Consider the following 16,116-nt stretch of genomic DNA (forward strand, 5'->3'; position numbering starts at 1 on the left):
TCCTCATCAGCCTGGATTCATCCAGCACTCCTGCCCAGGTCCTCAACCCTCAGTCACGGCCTATAAATAGGGTGGCCATGTGACCTGGCGGAAGGGTCCCCTTGGGAGACTGACAGGGGCTCTGGGATCATCTGGCTGCACGATGGTATGAACTGGGGAGCTCCCAGGCAACCCTGGACCTGTAGGAAGGGGTTCCTAGGAGCCACGTGACGGGGGCAGCTGGAGGGGGCCCGCCAACCGCCTCTTGCGTGAATGAGCCCGTTTGGATCCTGCGCGTTGTTGACACTAAGGCTGTCTCCATGGCAACAAGGTCAATGGGAACCAACTGCCACTAGTCTCATCTTGACTGTGTTCTTGTTGACTGGAATAAAGACCCTGCTTCTGATTGCTGGGTTCAACTGGATAAAATTCTCATTAGATTTGAATCCTTGTATTTAGACACCCACAAGCCATTCTGTTTCCCCCACTGTGCCCTCAGCTCTGTTCTCCTACGGGCCCCAAGGACAACATTTCCAGAAATCTCATCTGGAGGAGTGTGTTAGGGACAGAAGGGTGTGTGTGCCTAGGGTCACAAGTATGGGGTCCCCAAGGAGCTTAGAGTTCCTGGTTCTGGAAGTCTGGGGTCGTGGGGCATCATCATGGGGGGGAGCACCTTGTTCCAATGGTAGACACGCTGTGGAGAAAGGTCGAGGGCCTGAGAATGGAACACGTCTTGCGGGTGGGAGGGGCCTGGGGCCTGGGGGGTGAGGGGCAGGGGGGGACCGTCCGGGCTGTCCAGGCCATATAGGGATGGCTCCCTGCGCTGGGTGCCTGGCCTCCCACTAGGGTCCCAGTGACATACAAGGCTGGCTCCGCTGGGTGTTTTCCTGCCAAGCGGGCCCAGGAAGCGACATTGTGGGGTCAGTCGGAGGGAGGCTCTCGGAATCTCCTCCCGATTTGGTAAGTGGCCTTGTTGCTGAGGCAGAGAATTCTTTGCGCCCTCGGGTGAGCGTGAACGCGCTCGGAGCTCTGGCTGTCTAATGTCGGAAGCTCAGCTGGCAGGCAGAGAAGCCCCAGCCCTTATCCCTCATCCAGGGAGCCACGTGGGCTCTGGAATCTTCTCCCCTGTTCAAGCTTCATGGCAGACCATCTCCCGAGGCCCTGCTCAGCGGCAGAGATGGCAGGAGGGACCCCCTGACTGAGCAGCCCTGCCAGGCCCCTGGCAGGGGGGCAGGGGACCACGTGGGACTGTTGCCATCTCGCTTCTTTTGAGCCTCTGGGCTTGTAAGGACGCCGGAATCAGATGCCTCCTCCTGGGGTTTGGAGGGGGTACCTCCATGCTGGGAGGCAGGTGGCACTGAGGTGGCTGCCTCTTGGCTCCTAACTGCATGCGCCAGAACCTTCAATATTCAAAGAGAGGCTGAAAATCTGCAGATTTTAATATTGGCAACGATTCCAAAGTCTTGCACTAAGCAAGTCCCCGTCAGCTCTGGGTGGCGGTCGGGCACAGGGTGTGGGTGGGGGTCCCTGGGGACGCACTCCACTGGAGCTCAGCAGATGAGGGGGAGGGGTAAGACAGAGAGGGGCGTTCTGTCACAGCCGGGGGTGGGAGGAGCCCCAGCAGCCAGGGAGAGACGGGAAACCTAAAGAAGTATTTCTCTTTCAGTTTTCCTACTTGGGAGCCAGATCCGCCAAATACAATTTAGCCCGAGGGAGCCCATTTGCAAAGCAAGCCTGGTCCTGGGAGCAGAAAAGGAAACCAACTGGTCTCTGATGCCCACGGCCTGCTGTCCTCTGGTCAGGGTGGGAGGAGCCAGGAAGGTGCGCTGGCAGAAACTGGGGACATAAGGGGACCCACTCTGCCTGCTCCCCGTGCCGGCAGCCCCCCTCCCCAAACACAGGGACCAGCGAAACGGGCAGGAAAATCTTCTCCGGGCCCTTCTGTACTGTCTTCACCCCCCCCCCCCATGATGCCACATCCTGTGGACCCAGGCAGGGAGCAGGGCAGAACCTCTGGCTCTCACATGTTCCAGCCACTGGTGAGTGCCTCTGTTCTTAGGGGCAGCACTGCTGTCCTGGACCCGGGGCCTGCCGTGGGGACACAGATGTGCTCCTGCTCATGGCACACAGCGTTGCTCACGAGTTCAAGTCAATAATGTCTGTAAGACCTTATTATGTGCCTGCCTCTAACATAAGACTTTTAACCCAAGGAAACTTCTAGGGTAGCATATCTTAGCCCAGAGTCTGTGGGAAGACTTCACAGGGCCAATTACATCCTCGATTCTTGGTGCTTCCCTCCCACCTGGATGGGAGAGCCATCGGATGCTCAAAGAGGCCTGTGGCCCCAGAAGGGTGGCGACCCTGATCTCCACAACATGGGTGGTGGTGGGCTTCTTGCCGGAGCCTGATTTGGGTGGGATCTCTCAGAAAGCATGAGAATCTTATCCAGACCTGTGGAATCAGACAGCCTCAGGGGCTAGTGGCTGAGGGGCCGGGAGCCTGCCTTTGATCAACCTGCCCAGGCTGTTTCAGTGACCGCGGCTCCTGGCACTGAGCCAGCGTCTCTGCCCAGCCTTCTTGGGCCTCGGAGCATTGGGTGGGGAGCCCCAGCAGCGGCCAGCCTGGCCATGTCCAAGCTCGTTCCTGACTCACCTGGGCCCTTGTTCCTATCCTGGGTGTAACTTCAGAGAAGGGGACGCTGGAAAGTGCTTCCAAGTGACCCTTTCTCACCAGAAAGAAACTCTCCAACCCTTTCTCACAACAGATGCCCCTTCCCCATCTTAGCGCAACACCTTTGTGACTTATTTTGCTAACGGCCTCCTACTGCCCACAGACTCTGGCCAAGACTTAGGAGACGCCTTCCTTGTCAGGGTGGCACTGCCAGCCCCTTAGTCTAGCAGCAGCTGGCTGCTGTCTGATCAGGAGGGACGGAGTCAGAGAGGAAAGGCAGTAGATGTGTCTTCCCCGGGGCCGCCCTCTGCTTGTTCCAGCCCCAGCCCAAGCCCAGTGCTCCGGAATTACAGAGCAGACCCCTGAGGGCTCCCGCCACATCCCAGACCCCAGGTCCACAGGCACGCGTGGCCCAGCGCCCCACATCCCCAGGCTGCTCGTGGACCCAGGCCTGGGAGACAGGGTCTGGCTCCCGCAGAGGGCTCGCACCTCCGAGCGCTCTGCGGCTGCCGGCCGCCAGGTGGCGCTAATCGACCAGGAACAGGATTCCATGCGGGGCCAGAAAGGAGAGCCTTTGTTGATTTTACTTCTTGATATTCTATAATCACCAGGATTACAATCTAAGCAAAAAAGCAAAACAAATAAACAACCGCCCCCTTACTGGATCTTTGGTCTTTGTCTGGAAAATTATGAGACAACAACAGACGCACTGACTATATAAGCCAGCCTTGGGTGCTGCGTGGTCTGGGCGACTCAGACAGGTGGAGAACCGGCCGGGGGCTCTGGACACGGAGGGTGCCCTTGGCGTCAAGTGCGGGTGGCTGAGGAGCTCCTGGGAGACATGCGTGCCTGCTGCTGAGCCCGCTCCCCTCCAGCCTCTCTGCCACGTCAGCTCCTTCCAGCAGCATAGGGTTCCCTGTCTCCAGGCACCCCGGGCTTAACTACACGGGTGGGTGCAGGCCCGGGGACCAGGCAGGCTCCCCAGCCAGCCCTCCTGTTTGCCCACCCACAGGTCTCGGGACCTGGAAAGTCAGTCCGAGTAGAGCCAAGCCCAGAGGGGGTTGATCTCTGGGGTGATCTCTTGGGCCAAGGAGGAGCACCTATAGGGCATCTCTGGGGTGAAGCACGGTGATCTCTGGGGCCGCGGAGGTTTGCAGGAAGGCCTGAACTCACTTGGCAATGCAGAGCCTCCTGGCCAGCCAGCGTGCTCCAAGAGGATCCCCTGGGTGACACAGCTGGGGCACGATCCCTTTCCGGGAAGGGCTGTGAACACAGCTTAAAATTCATGCCCTCATCCCTCATTCTGGATGGCATCCTCTTGTCTCCTGCTAGCTGGGAAGTGGGTGGCATGCCTGTCCCCTCCAAGGCTGCCAAGGAATGGGGCCAGGCAGAAAGCCACGGATGCTCAGAGGAGGGGATCCCTCCAAGGGCCCCATCTGACTTCCTGCAGGCCCCAGTAGAGCCAAGAGTGGAAGGTCCGGGGCACAGTGGTTCAGAGCCATTGTGGTTCTGGGCAGCCAAGAATCACTGAGCACGTTTCCCAGCAGCAGCCCTGCAGCACAGAGCTCCCTGGCATTCTTCTCCACTCAAAGTTGACCCAGGACGATAGGATCCCACCTGCGCGGTCCCTTGCTCCCACTGTGGCGGTTTGCTGCTCCAAAGCTGGGGCTCTCGGACCAGCTGCACTGGAACAGACCCCAGAATTTCCAGGATGAGACATACTGAGCTGTAGATCACATTCACTTGAATTCTCTAAACTCCAACCCTCAGATGGGGCCTGAGACAATCATTCTCAGGCCTTGACCTAAGGCATGTGATTCTCAGTTGAGACCCCACAGGGACACCCCAGGCTGAGCTCGGTTCCATTCGGCTCTGGATTACTCACACGCGGAACCTTATTCCCCAAAGTGTGTTAAGATGGCAGTGCTTAGCATGAGACTACACTTCCCAGACTCCTTTGCAACCAAGGGTAACCATATTACCAAATTCTGGCCCATGACAGAGGAGTGGAAGTGTTGTGTACAACCTCTGGGACCTGTTCTCGAAAGGAAGCAGCTTGCTCTCCACTTTGTCTGCCCTGCTTCCCACTGGCTGGAATGCAGTTACAATGGTAGGAGCTGGACCAGCCACCTGTACCACAGACCAGAGAGTGGCACCCCGGGGACGGCAGAGTCACCAGCTGCAAGGAGCACAGGGGGCTGATCCCTGACGCTCTGCGACTGCCATGTCAACCCCAAACTCCTTTTGGTCTCTGGCACACCTGCACCGTATTCTAACTGCCCCGGAAGGGTTTGCAAAAGATAGGAAGTATCTTTGGAAACACATTGGGAATTCCTACTAGATATCTTAATTTTTCCCTGTCTTTATTTATTTATTTTTTAATTTTGGAAGAGGCATCCCTCAGACGGCAGATTGAAGGGAAGCCCCCGTGAGACCCAATGGCACAATTGCGAGCATCAAGGTAGGTTCTCAAAGTCAGTACGGCTTAGAAGCCGGCATTTTTGAGATCCCCCGCCCCCACCATCTTGCAACAGGTAAGGCGAGGGCTGCGCACCCGAGTTTCCCTTCACCACTGATAAGCGCAACATTGTGATTGAACCACTGACAACTCTGCTGTAGGGCACAGAAATTTGGAAACATCAGAAAATCAAGCTGTGAAGTCTTTGAAGGAATGTGATTTATGTGAAAATGTGATGAAGCTAATGTGTTTGGCTCCAGCGTTGGGTGGCACGCCGGATTCTGGAGCCCAATCTGATGCCTTCTCGGCTCCCCGCGCACCTCTGCCTTCCCCCAACGCGGTTAGCTGGTGCCCTGTGTGTGTTCCAAGGCTCGTCGCGCGTGACGCTTGCACTGGGGCCTGACTTCCAGGCCTCGCGTCTCTAACCAGTGCCACGCGCACATGTGCACGCTCAGGAACCACGTGCGGCTCGCTCCCCGCCCCCAGATACACGGGCGCGCTAAGTGTTATTAGATTTACAGGGAGTTGGTGGTGGTTTGACATAATTTTCATGATGCATTGCAGACTTTCCTCCAATTAAGCGTCAGAGGTTGACTTGGGTCTGGATGGCACCCCTAAAATTCACAGAGCTTAATCCCCTTGCCCCTAGGCATTCCTGTCTGTCACGGGGAGGCTCCCGCGTGGCGGGGAGGGGTGTATTGTGGGGAGGTAAAGGCAAGGAGGAAAGGAAAAGGGAGCAGACAGAATACAAGAATGAGGACAGTGGCCATGGGTGGCTTCTAGGCCAAGGGCCCTCTGTGTACGCTGGGGAGGACCCAGGCCCAAGGCTCAGACCATGTGGACACCACGAAAGGCATCTTTGCCTTCGGGCTAAACTCTGGCTAGGTGGTTCTGGAGTGAAATCGTGGCCCCAGTGCTTTGGACCTCTCTGCAGAGGCCGGGGGGCTGAGCTGGGCCTGGAGGGGCCGGCTGGGGGCTACGGATCTTGGTACAGACTCTGGATTCTTTCTTTCACCTTACAGAAGGGGACTGGGGTGCAGAGGGTGAGCAACTGGCCGGAGGTCACACAGTGAAGCGGTCACAGAACAGGGATGTGCCCGCCTCCTGGTTCCCCGGCTTGGGCTGCCCTGCCCTGCTCACGTGGCACTGGTGCCCACTGTTACCGAAGCCATCGCTCAGACCCCTGTGGGGAGTGGACCAAAGCTGGGCCCAGACACTTGACACTCGACCATCCGACCAGTGTGCATGTGCCCAGCACTGTACAGGGCCCAGGGAACGGCGGAGCACAGGGAAGTTTCCTGGGGGTTAGCTGCAGGGTCTTCCCAGTTTCTGGGTGCTCTGCAGAGTACTGATGAGGTAGGGGGCCCCTCTGGTGAAGCACGGAGGCTAGCTTCAGTCTGGGGTCTCCCTGGAGGTCCTGAGGCAGCTAGGCGGGGGGTGGGGGGCCGTGTGAAGCCCGGAGTAGGGCAGGGCCTACAGAAGGGCTGATGTGTCTGCTGAGGGCAGAGGGATGGGATATGCAGACGAGGACAGGGAGAGTGACCCACCCTGGGGACGGTGGGAGGTTTAAACAAGATGGGTGTGTCACATCAGTAGTTAAGGAGGATTCCACGAGACACAGCCTGAGCCTTGAAGACCCCTGGGCCTCCTGGTTCTAGATTCCTGGAGCCAGGGCATCAAGGGCAAGATCACTGGGGGTTCCCCCAGCTCCTGGCTCAGGACGATGGCCCAGTCTCGGGGCCCGGCCCCTGGGTGGCTGGGCCTTGGCCCATTGGGGTCTCCCTTCCCACCCAGACCCCTCTGCCCTTCCTGTCCCTAACCCCAACCTTGAGAATGGGGGGTAATGCCCCAGTCTGAGCTCTGAGGACCTCTCAGGATGAGCTGGGCACTGTGGGCGCCGTCAGGCCTCAGCTTGGATGCTCCCAGCAACAGGACGCTCACGGTCCCCCAGGAAAAGACATTTCAGCTGCTCTCTGTATATATGTCCCTCAGCCTCTTTCCTGCAGCCCTGCTTCCAAGGGCGTCACGGGCTCTGAGGGACCCGGGGACCCCTTCTCTTAGGTCCTGTGTGATGACATGTCTTTTCACTGAGCCTCAGAGAAGAATGTTCTGGAACCCTGGGCCCTGGACACTGGCTGGGTCTTCTCGGGTCTGGCAGACCCGTGTCTGTTCTTCCTGAGTCCAGGAGGCAGGGAGAGGCCACCGAGAGCCCCCAGCGGCTGCCCGTGGAAATGAGACACAAGCCGTGCCCAGCTCTCCAGACTCCCTGGGCGTTCTGCATTCAGAGAGCTGCACCTGTCAGATGCTTCAGAGAACATCACTTTGCTGGCAAAATGAAATCCAGCTCATTCTGGTCATCAGCATGCCACCCAGTCTGGGAGCCTCCGGCGGAGCCAGCTCCGCGTCCAGAAGCAGATGGGCTGGGGGCTGGAGGCAGGCCAGTTCTGGCCAGCCCCTCCTCTTGTCTCCAGGCCTCACTGTCCCCAGACCGCAGCTGCTTGCCCGTCTGTGGCCCACGAGACAGCAGTGCCTGGCTCCCTTGGTTCCGCTCCTCACGGACATGGCCTCATGCCTCTGAGCCTCACCGTTGCCATCTGCAATGTGGGCCCGCAGTCCCTGATGTTCTGAGCCTTGGCTACTGCGTAGGGGGCTCAGAGGGTCAAGCGAGAGTAGGGTGGGGGGTGACCCTTAGGAAAGCTGTGGTCACTAGCGTCTGAGCAGGATGACCACAGAGGGCCTCTGACCCGCCCACATGGTGCTGGCCTGGCCTCCAGTGCCGGACCCCGGGCCAGGTGGACCAGGGCTACTCAGTACTCACACATGGGTTTCAGCTGCCCGATGAGCTCCTCTTTCGTCCATTTCGCCCATTCCTTCTTGTCGGTGTTGATGGAGCAGAGGATTGGGCCGCACGGCTTCCCACAGTCCTCGATGGCTGGGACGTTCAGGTAGTGCACCAGGACGATGTCGGGGTTCTGCAGGGAGAGTACAGAGACGGGCAGCATGAGGGAGGCATGGAGCCCATCCAAGGGGACTTCCCCCCCCAGCAGGTGCAGACAGGCCGAGCGTCCCCACACCAGGCTTTCTCATCCTTGGCACCGCTGACATCTGGAACCAGATCCTTCTCTGGCGCGGGGCTGCCCTGGGCCCTGGTTTCCGCCCACGGGAAGCTAGTAAACCCTGCCCCCTCCCCAGGCGTGACAACCAGGAGTGTCTCCAGCCATTACCCACTGTCCCCCGAGGGACAAAATCACCCCCAGCTGCGAACCACAAGGGCTGATTGGTGTGTAAAGGACCACACATGAGGCCGGACATAACACTGGTCTAGCATCTGGGACTTTATGCCAATGGCTGCCCAGGAGCTCTGGCCCCTGGTCCGTGCATTTCCTCACCACAGCTCGCTGGACGCCCCCCACACAGGCATCATCACCCCCTTCCTCCCCAGAAATGGAGGTGCCCCGCCTCTAAGGGCTGCCCTTCAGCCCGTGGGCGTCTCCCTGGACGAGCAGCCCCATTAGCGTGTTACTTCTGAGCAGCACCCAGGAGGTGGCTGTCGCTCAGAGCCTCTGGACACTCCCCCTGGGAAGCCTTTAGAACAGAAAGAATGCTCTGTGTGAAGACCTCATTTTGTCCCCAGATGGTTCTATGGAAATGGGTCAACCTCTTCCCACGAGAATCAATTCCAAACGCCCTCCAAGCCTTTCTGCCCACCACCAGCTCTGCTAGAGACCTCCCGAGGGGATCTGGCAGGGCAGGAGTTTCCCTGCAAAGACCATGGGCCTTCCACGGCTTTCTGGGGCCCTCCAGAACCCAAGGCCATTGACTCGGCCACATCAGGCCTGACAAGTTTGTTAAAAACCAAAAACCAAAAACCAAAAACCCAATCCTAACACTTTAGAGTGTATCTGGGTAAGTCCAGAAACACCTTCTACCCCAAGCAGAAGGTATCGCTTAAACCATAAAGAAATCTCTAGCATTATATTAATAAGCCCCAGGGAGCTGGGGATACAGGCACTTAGAAGGCTCTACCCCAGGCTTTCCCCTAGACCTGTGTCCTCCGCTTTTTCTGAGTGACACCTGCCGGCAAGTCCTGGGAGGGCATGAGGACCTCCAGCATGGGGGAGGCCAGGCCTACCGTTGTCTTTTGGGATGTGGTCAGAGCGAGAGTCATTGATGATTATGTGAATCAATCAGCGCATTCATAAATAAAGACCCAAGAGTACGCCATGACCAGTACAAGAAAGTAGACTGGCATAATTTAAAAAGATTTCCAATAAGGGTTGAAACACGGAGTTTTTTTTTTCTTGCCAACGCTCAGTTAACCAGGAAATTAAATCAACACGAACAGGGGCCTTCTCGTTAATGGCAGCTTTTCTGGATTGCGGTAATCATGCTCCTTCATAACGCTGATAATCCCTGACATCGTCACAGTATGTTATTCTTCTTGGGGCACTTTCCAGCCATTATCTTGTGTGGTGCCCTAGTGCGCCGGGGAGGCCGGCCAGGCTGGGCAGGGCCAGGCAGGGCCCGGGAGAGCGCCCTCCGTCTGCAGCCAGTGGACTGCGGCAAAGCTGTGTGGCCGGGGACAGAGCCTGGGCTGGAAGCCAAGGTTCGGACTCCAAATTCTGGGCCTGCCAAGACATCTGGTGGCCTCTTTTTTGCTTGGTCTAAGTGCTTTCCCACCTTGCATTTCACTTTATCCTTGCAATATGCCCCAGAGCTAGGTAGGTAGGTCTGTTCTGCGCATCACATGGATGGGGAGTGGGGAGTCAGGAGGAATGGGTGGTACTTCCAAGTCCCTGCCTTGTGTTCCTCCTACAGACGCACTGGCCTCCCCAGGGTTGCTTCTGGGCTGGGGGTTCCTGCCTGGGCCTGGGCCTGGCCAGGTGGCAGCACTAGCTGCTGAGCAAGACGAGGAAGGATCAAAGGGCTGCAGGCCCCCCAGAGTCCCCGGGGGCTTCCTCTGATCCCAGCCCCTGAGCAGGAGCACACAGGAACGGAGCCAGGATGTCAGCTGCTTGGGAGATGAAAGGGCTGCAGCTTCCTGCCCCATGGCCTCACTGAGCTCAGCTGGGGTCCTTGGGGAGGCTGCAGGGGGTGGGGCAAGGTGGTGGGAGGGCAGGTGGGAGCTTGGGGAGCAAAGGGCCACCTTCACCGTGCACCCAGAGTTTCAGGAAGCTCTGTCCCTTCTTCAGGGCCTAGCTGCATTTCTGCATAACCAGTTTCCATTTGGTCTCTGAGGACAGGCACAAGGATCGCCTCCTCCTCCAGGAAGTCTTCCCTGATACCTCACCCTCCATAAGTCAACCACGGCAGGATGGGGTTTGTGTCTTCCCAGTCTGTGGGCCTCCGCCTCCTTGAACTCCCTCACAACAGGGACAGTGTCTGGCAATGACCGGTGCTCATTTCGTGTTTGTAGAATTGAATTAGGCTGTCTCAGGACTCCCCATCCTTATGCTTCCCAGGCTTGTGTGCCACCGACATCTGGCTTCTCGTTTCTGGGTCTATGAAGGGCAGAGAGGTCTTTTCTGAAAACGCGTTCCTAGGAGGCCAAGAGGCAAGGCTGATCCTTACCCTTTCTTGGGTCTCAGGCCTCTTGGAGAATTTGATGAAGGCTGTGGATAGTCCACGCCCAGCTTCAAAAACTACCCAAGGCTCATCAACCCTGCATTTCAGGGGTTCACAGATCCAGTGGCCTGGGTACCCCACATCTGTAAACACTGATCTAGGGAGTCTAGATCCATCAGTGTTCCTGTTGAATCGGGGAATGTGCCCAACGTGGAGGCTTTGCTCTGGGTCTGTGGCTGCTCAGTGTCCTTGATACAGTCAGGAAGAAGGTGCCAGCCCATGAGGGTTCAAGGAGTCTGGGCTTGGGATTAAGAACCATAGGAGCAGACGGCATCATGGTCTGTGTCTCCAGCAAAGGTTCTGTCCTCAGGCCTGGGGATCCTGCGGCTAAAACTCCCGAGCTGAATTTTAAGGGATGACTTCCTGGCTGGGACTGGTTTTAAGACACATTAAATGGAAGTGATTGAAGTGTTTTTGGAAATTTGGGGCACACATTGCTTCTTGGCAACGTGGCGATTTTATTCATTAGTGCTATGTTTTTTTAAAAAAAGATTTTATTTATTTGACAGAGATTACAAGTAGGCAGAGAGGCAGGCAGAGTGTGTGGGGGGAGAAGCAGGCTCCCCGCTGAGCAGAGAGCCCGATGTGGGGCTCGATCCCAGGACCCTGGGATCATGACCTAAGCCGAAGGCAGAGCCTTTAACCCACTGAGCCACCCAGGTGCCCTACTGGTACATTTTATTGGGTATTTTTGGGAGAAAAAATATATTAGCCAGAGAGTCCCAGTGCATGAACTTCACGAAGTGCTCCTAACAGAGTCAGATCCTGGCCCAGAGCCGCTCTGCTGGCCGTGCACGGGGGGCTGGCAAGGCGCTTGCCCATGCCCTGCTCGGGGGGACCCAGCTGAGATGCAGCCCAGCAGACCCGCCAGGACTCGGGATTCTGGACAGTTGTGCAGCAACCTGGCCTTTGTCTCCCTGGGCTGCTTGCATGTTTCCCTGGGGTTTGCCACTCAGGTCCGGTCTTACAGGTTGGGGGGCATACAACAGGCTGTCTAGAGGCTCCTCCCTGGGCGAGGGGACTTCTGTGAACATACTAGAGCTGAAGCCCACAAAGACAGCAGGACCCTTGAAGACGAGCCCCCGCCCCCCGCCCCCCGCTGAATTCCAGGAGGCCCAGTCTGGTACCGAAGGCCTGGGAGAGGGACATCTATGGGGGTGGACTGCGCCTGAGGGTAGGTAAGAGTCTCAGACATTCCAGAAGATTCGGGAAAGCCCAACGGACTAGGTGATCCCATCCCTTCCTTTTTTTTTTTTTTTTTTTTTAAGATTTTATTTATTTGACAGAGATCACAAGTAGGCAGAGAGGCAGGCAGAGAGAGAGAGGAAGGGAAGCAGGCTCCCTGCTGAGCAGAGAGCCCGACGCGGAGCTCGATCCCAGGACCCTGAGATCACGACCTGAGCCGAAGGCAGAGGCTTAACCCACTGAGCCACCCAGGTGCCCCCCATCCCTTCCTTTTGATGCCTGGAGCTCCTCACGCGCAGGTGGAAACAGCCCCCCAGGGCCCCTGAGAGGAGTGAGGTGCCCTCCGGACAGGAAGGAGTCCTGCTCTTCTAACTCCCATGCACCGCGGGACCAGACCTCAAACCAAACCAAACTCCGACATTTTTCCGACAGAATGACCAGAGTGAAGCTAGCGGGCAGTTTATCCGCTTAAAAACGCGCTCCCTCTCCACGGCAGCCCCTCTGTCCTGATTTTCCTCTGAGCGCACGGAGACTTCCCTTCCTCTGCGCCTCCCAGCAGGGTCCTCGTCCTTCTCCTTTCTTAGTGACCTCACGCGGCCCTACAACCACTGTGTGGCGAGGATCCCAGCTTCCTCTCCCCAGCCCCAACTCTCCACGTGGCTCAGGCTCACTGTCCGACTGCCCCATGACGGGCCCTGTCGGGGCTTCCAAAGGACCCCTGGCTCGAGGGGCCGAGCCCGATGTCCGCATGGCCCACCCGGCCCTCCCCCCGCCGTGCACGTCATTCTTCTCAGTCCTTCCCCCTCCACATGCCAGTCCAAGTGAGCTCTGTCATTTCTCCCACCCCCACTGCCCGGGCCCTCACCCCCGCCGCATGGACCCTCCAGGGGGCTCCTCACTTCCGCTCTGGCCTCCGTCCCCACCCGCTATCTCAGGCCAGCAGCCACGGTCCTGTGATTCGGGGCAGCCTCCCCGGCCCTGCGAGGGAAGCTCACGGTCCTGACATGGCTAAGGCAAGCCGGTCCACTTCTCTCCAGAGCCGCTCCTGGCCTCACACCCCCCTTGGCCCACCTGGCCGGACAGTCTCCTTCCCCTGACGGCCTGTTCTCTCCTGAGCCCTTCTCCAGCTGGTGTGCGCCAGTCCATACGTCCTGCAAATCTCAACCCCACCTCTGCCTGCACACCTTACTCTGAGACCCCACAGAACGGGGGTCCCGTCCTGCGGTCCCAGCACCTGTCACCACTTCCTGTTTGGCTGTCACCCCCATTCCTTGGTTCTGAGCGGCTACTGCTTGGCCCATTTTCCCACCCGATGTATGAGCTCGGCAGGCCAGGCTCCTTCGGTGGCCGACTCCCCAAACCCAGTGCCCGCACCTGCTGTGTGCTGAGGGTGCAGGACAGCTGAGTGACCTCTGGGGCACGGGGCAGGGACCCGGCTGGGCTGCCGACCTCGCTGGGGGAGGCGGGATGGGGCCAGTTGTCTCCTCCCTGGTGACTCAGCATTTGACACCCACTCAGGAGATCCCCACGTGTGTCTTCCTGAGGGACACACAGACTCAGGAGAAGGGGGAGGAGGAGGAGGAGGAGGTGTCTGTCCTCTTGGAAGTGGGGCGACAGCACCTGAGGGGGCCCAGGGCTAAGCTGGCCCCTTGACCCAGTGCCACCCCAGTTTTCATCTGAAAATGTGAGGTTTGGATTTGGGGGCTGACCTAGTAGCTCCAGGCTGCCAGGACTCTGCAGGGCAGAGATGCGTCGGGAGGCTGAAGGTGCTGGAAGGGTGTGTCCTGGGGGCCAGAGTTAGTTGGTCTCCTAAGACACCTTTACCAAAGGGCATATTTCACCCGACCCTTGGGGACAAAGGGAAGTCTAGGGAGAACAAGCCAAGGACCTTAACGTCTAGAAGCACAGGAGGGGTTAGGAATGTTGCAGAAAGGGGATGCTTTGCCAAAGTCACACAGGCTCCTTTGCGGCAGGACTGGTCAGTCTTTATGGCACCCTGCTTGGCAGGAGAGCCTCCTGGGTGTTGCAGTAGACAGGCTTTCCAAGCTTTTTTGAATGTCAGCCTGAGCCCCTCTTGGGACCCTAGTGTTCTCTGGAACACAGATTGGGAACCATGGCTAGAGTTCAAAACCAGAGGAAATGACTGTCAGCAGCTACTGGAAACAGTTCCTCCCTGCCTGTTCTTGGGTCTCTGGGGCACTGGGGTTTTGGATGCCCCAGAACCGTCCCCTTTACCCTGGGCTCCCTCCCTGGCCCAGCCCGAGGCCCACATGGCATTTGAGTTTCTGAGGAACCCCTGCCCTGATGTGGTGCCCTGTCCACACGGCTCTCCCCTTCCTGGTCGGCACGGGCAAAGTTCCTCCCCCTACTCCGCGATGGGGCTTCCTTTTGGGAAGACTGGAGCGGAACGGGGGCCAGATGGGCAACTGAGTGTCCCCTTTGATCGTGGGCTCATCCCTCCTGACCTGGGCGCCCTGGACCACGGGGGTCCTGTGGGGAGAACAGGGGGAGATGCTGGCCCAGCAGTGGGGAGAAAGCAAGGTTGTCCATTTAATCTTCTTAGTGACTGGTGATGGAATTTGAGAGAGGGAGACTGGTTTGGAAAAGAACGCGTCCCTGCTCCCCCTGGGTGGGTCGCCACTACCGGCGGCAGGGGAGGACGGCAGCCAGGGGGCCGGGAGCGGACTTGTGATCCACATTAATCTGCAGCAGCCCCTGGGCAATGGCACATTTCTGGACCCTCATGCCCGGGCCGAGCAGGTGCAGCCTGGGAAAGCGGCAGGCGGCGATGGGCCGTGTCTCTCTGATGGCGCCCACGGGCTCTCCTAGCAGAGATCCTTCGGGGTTGGGGGGGGGGACCCGGACTCACCCTCTGTGGAGGATTGGACCTCAGGCTGGGGCTGGGGGCAGGAGAGAGAGGCAGACGAGGGGAGGAGGAAGGGAAGAGGAAAACAGACCAGGAGGCACAGCAGACGAGCCCAAGCAGGTGGCAGCCACAGGTGGATGGGAGCACCTAGTCACAGAGACTTGGACGGGGTACTAACCCTTCTCCCAGTCCCCAGAGAGCTCCAACTTTCACCCTGGAGCCAGAGCCCCGCGGTTCCCATGTCTCTGGCTCCTGAGAGTAGGGCCCAGGGGGCAGGGTGCTCCAGTGTGGGCAAGCACTTGACCTGGCTGAGCCTCCGTGGCTGCCCTTTAGCAGGGGGAGGACTGTGACTGGCCTTGACCTGGCTGGAAGACAGGCAAGGCCTTAAGGAGCCCAGGGAGGGCTTGACCCCAAGCCAGTGCTCGAGAGCAAGGCCCCGATGCTGCTGATTTGAATGGGGGTTCAGTAATCTGCTGTGGGCTCAAGAGGGAAGTTGGGGGGGACATTCCAGCTTGTAGGGGGCAGCTGAGCCCGTGCCTGCTGCACGCAGAGCCCAGCCCCCAGGTGTGCAGCAGGCTCCGGAGTGGGCTGCAGGTGCAGCCGTGAACTCTCCGCCAGGAGGCCCGCTCGGGGCCCCGAGTCGCCCAGAGGCAGAGCCTCGCGGGGTGTCGCATCCTCCTCTGGGCCGCCGCTGGATTTTGTCCACTGCTGGGTGCCAGGGGGTCCCCCGACCCCCAGCCGGGGCCCCTCCACCTCCATGGGAAGGAGGAGGAGGCCCCGAGCCAGCACCCCCTTTTGTGCAGGAAGCAGGACAGCCGTGCAAGAAGTGGTTAAAAATGCAAAAAGCTGTTGGTTTTGATAAAGAAAAATGCAGCTGCAACATCTGCTTGACTCTTGTTTGCAGCTTCATCAACGCTAAGTGGTCGATAAATCAGAGTGGCGTGGCGTTCCGTTTCTTCTGTGGCTCAGTCATTAATCTCGTGCCAGTTCTCATGAAAAATGAAGGAGAGAGGCTGTGTGATAGTGAAAATGTATACATTACCCAGAAAGTCATAATAGCGTGTAATAGTGCCACACACCTCCCCACTTGCCTCCGGGTGCGTGGCAGGGGGTGGCCCACGCGGCCGGCCCCGGTGAGGGGGGTGACTGAGAGTGACTCAGCCCGAGCGTGCCACAGGCTGGTTCTTTCATGGCCTCTGTCGCGTGAGCACCGTTGACACACATCCTGAAACCCCCACGAGCCTGATCTTAAGAGGCTGAGCCTTCCCTGTACCTGGGTGCTTCATAAACGGGGTAGATGCCCATAAAACAGGAGTGCAAAGCCGGCAGAAAG

The 16,116-nt window shown here is 58.4% G+C and overlaps 1 protein-coding gene across 1 annotated transcript in view; it reads right to left on the reverse strand.

Annotated features, from left to right (window-relative positions):
- CAMTA1 (calmodulin binding transcription activator 1) overlaps positions 1-16,116 on the reverse strand; it is an 814,502-nt gene that overhangs the window by 94,203 nt on the left and 704,183 nt on the right. Inside the window, exon 7 of the mRNA XM_080800235.1 lies at positions 7,926-8,079. Within this exon, the coding sequence (XP_080656361.1) occupies positions 7,926-8,079 (154 nt within the window). The remainder of the gene's footprint in view (positions 1-7,925; positions 8,080-16,116) is intronic.

The sequence above is a fragment of the Martes martes genome, assembly GCF_963455335.1.
Source record: "Martes martes genome assembly, chromosome: 4".
Taxonomy (NCBI): domain Eukaryota; kingdom Metazoa; phylum Chordata; class Mammalia; order Carnivora; family Mustelidae; genus Martes; species Martes martes.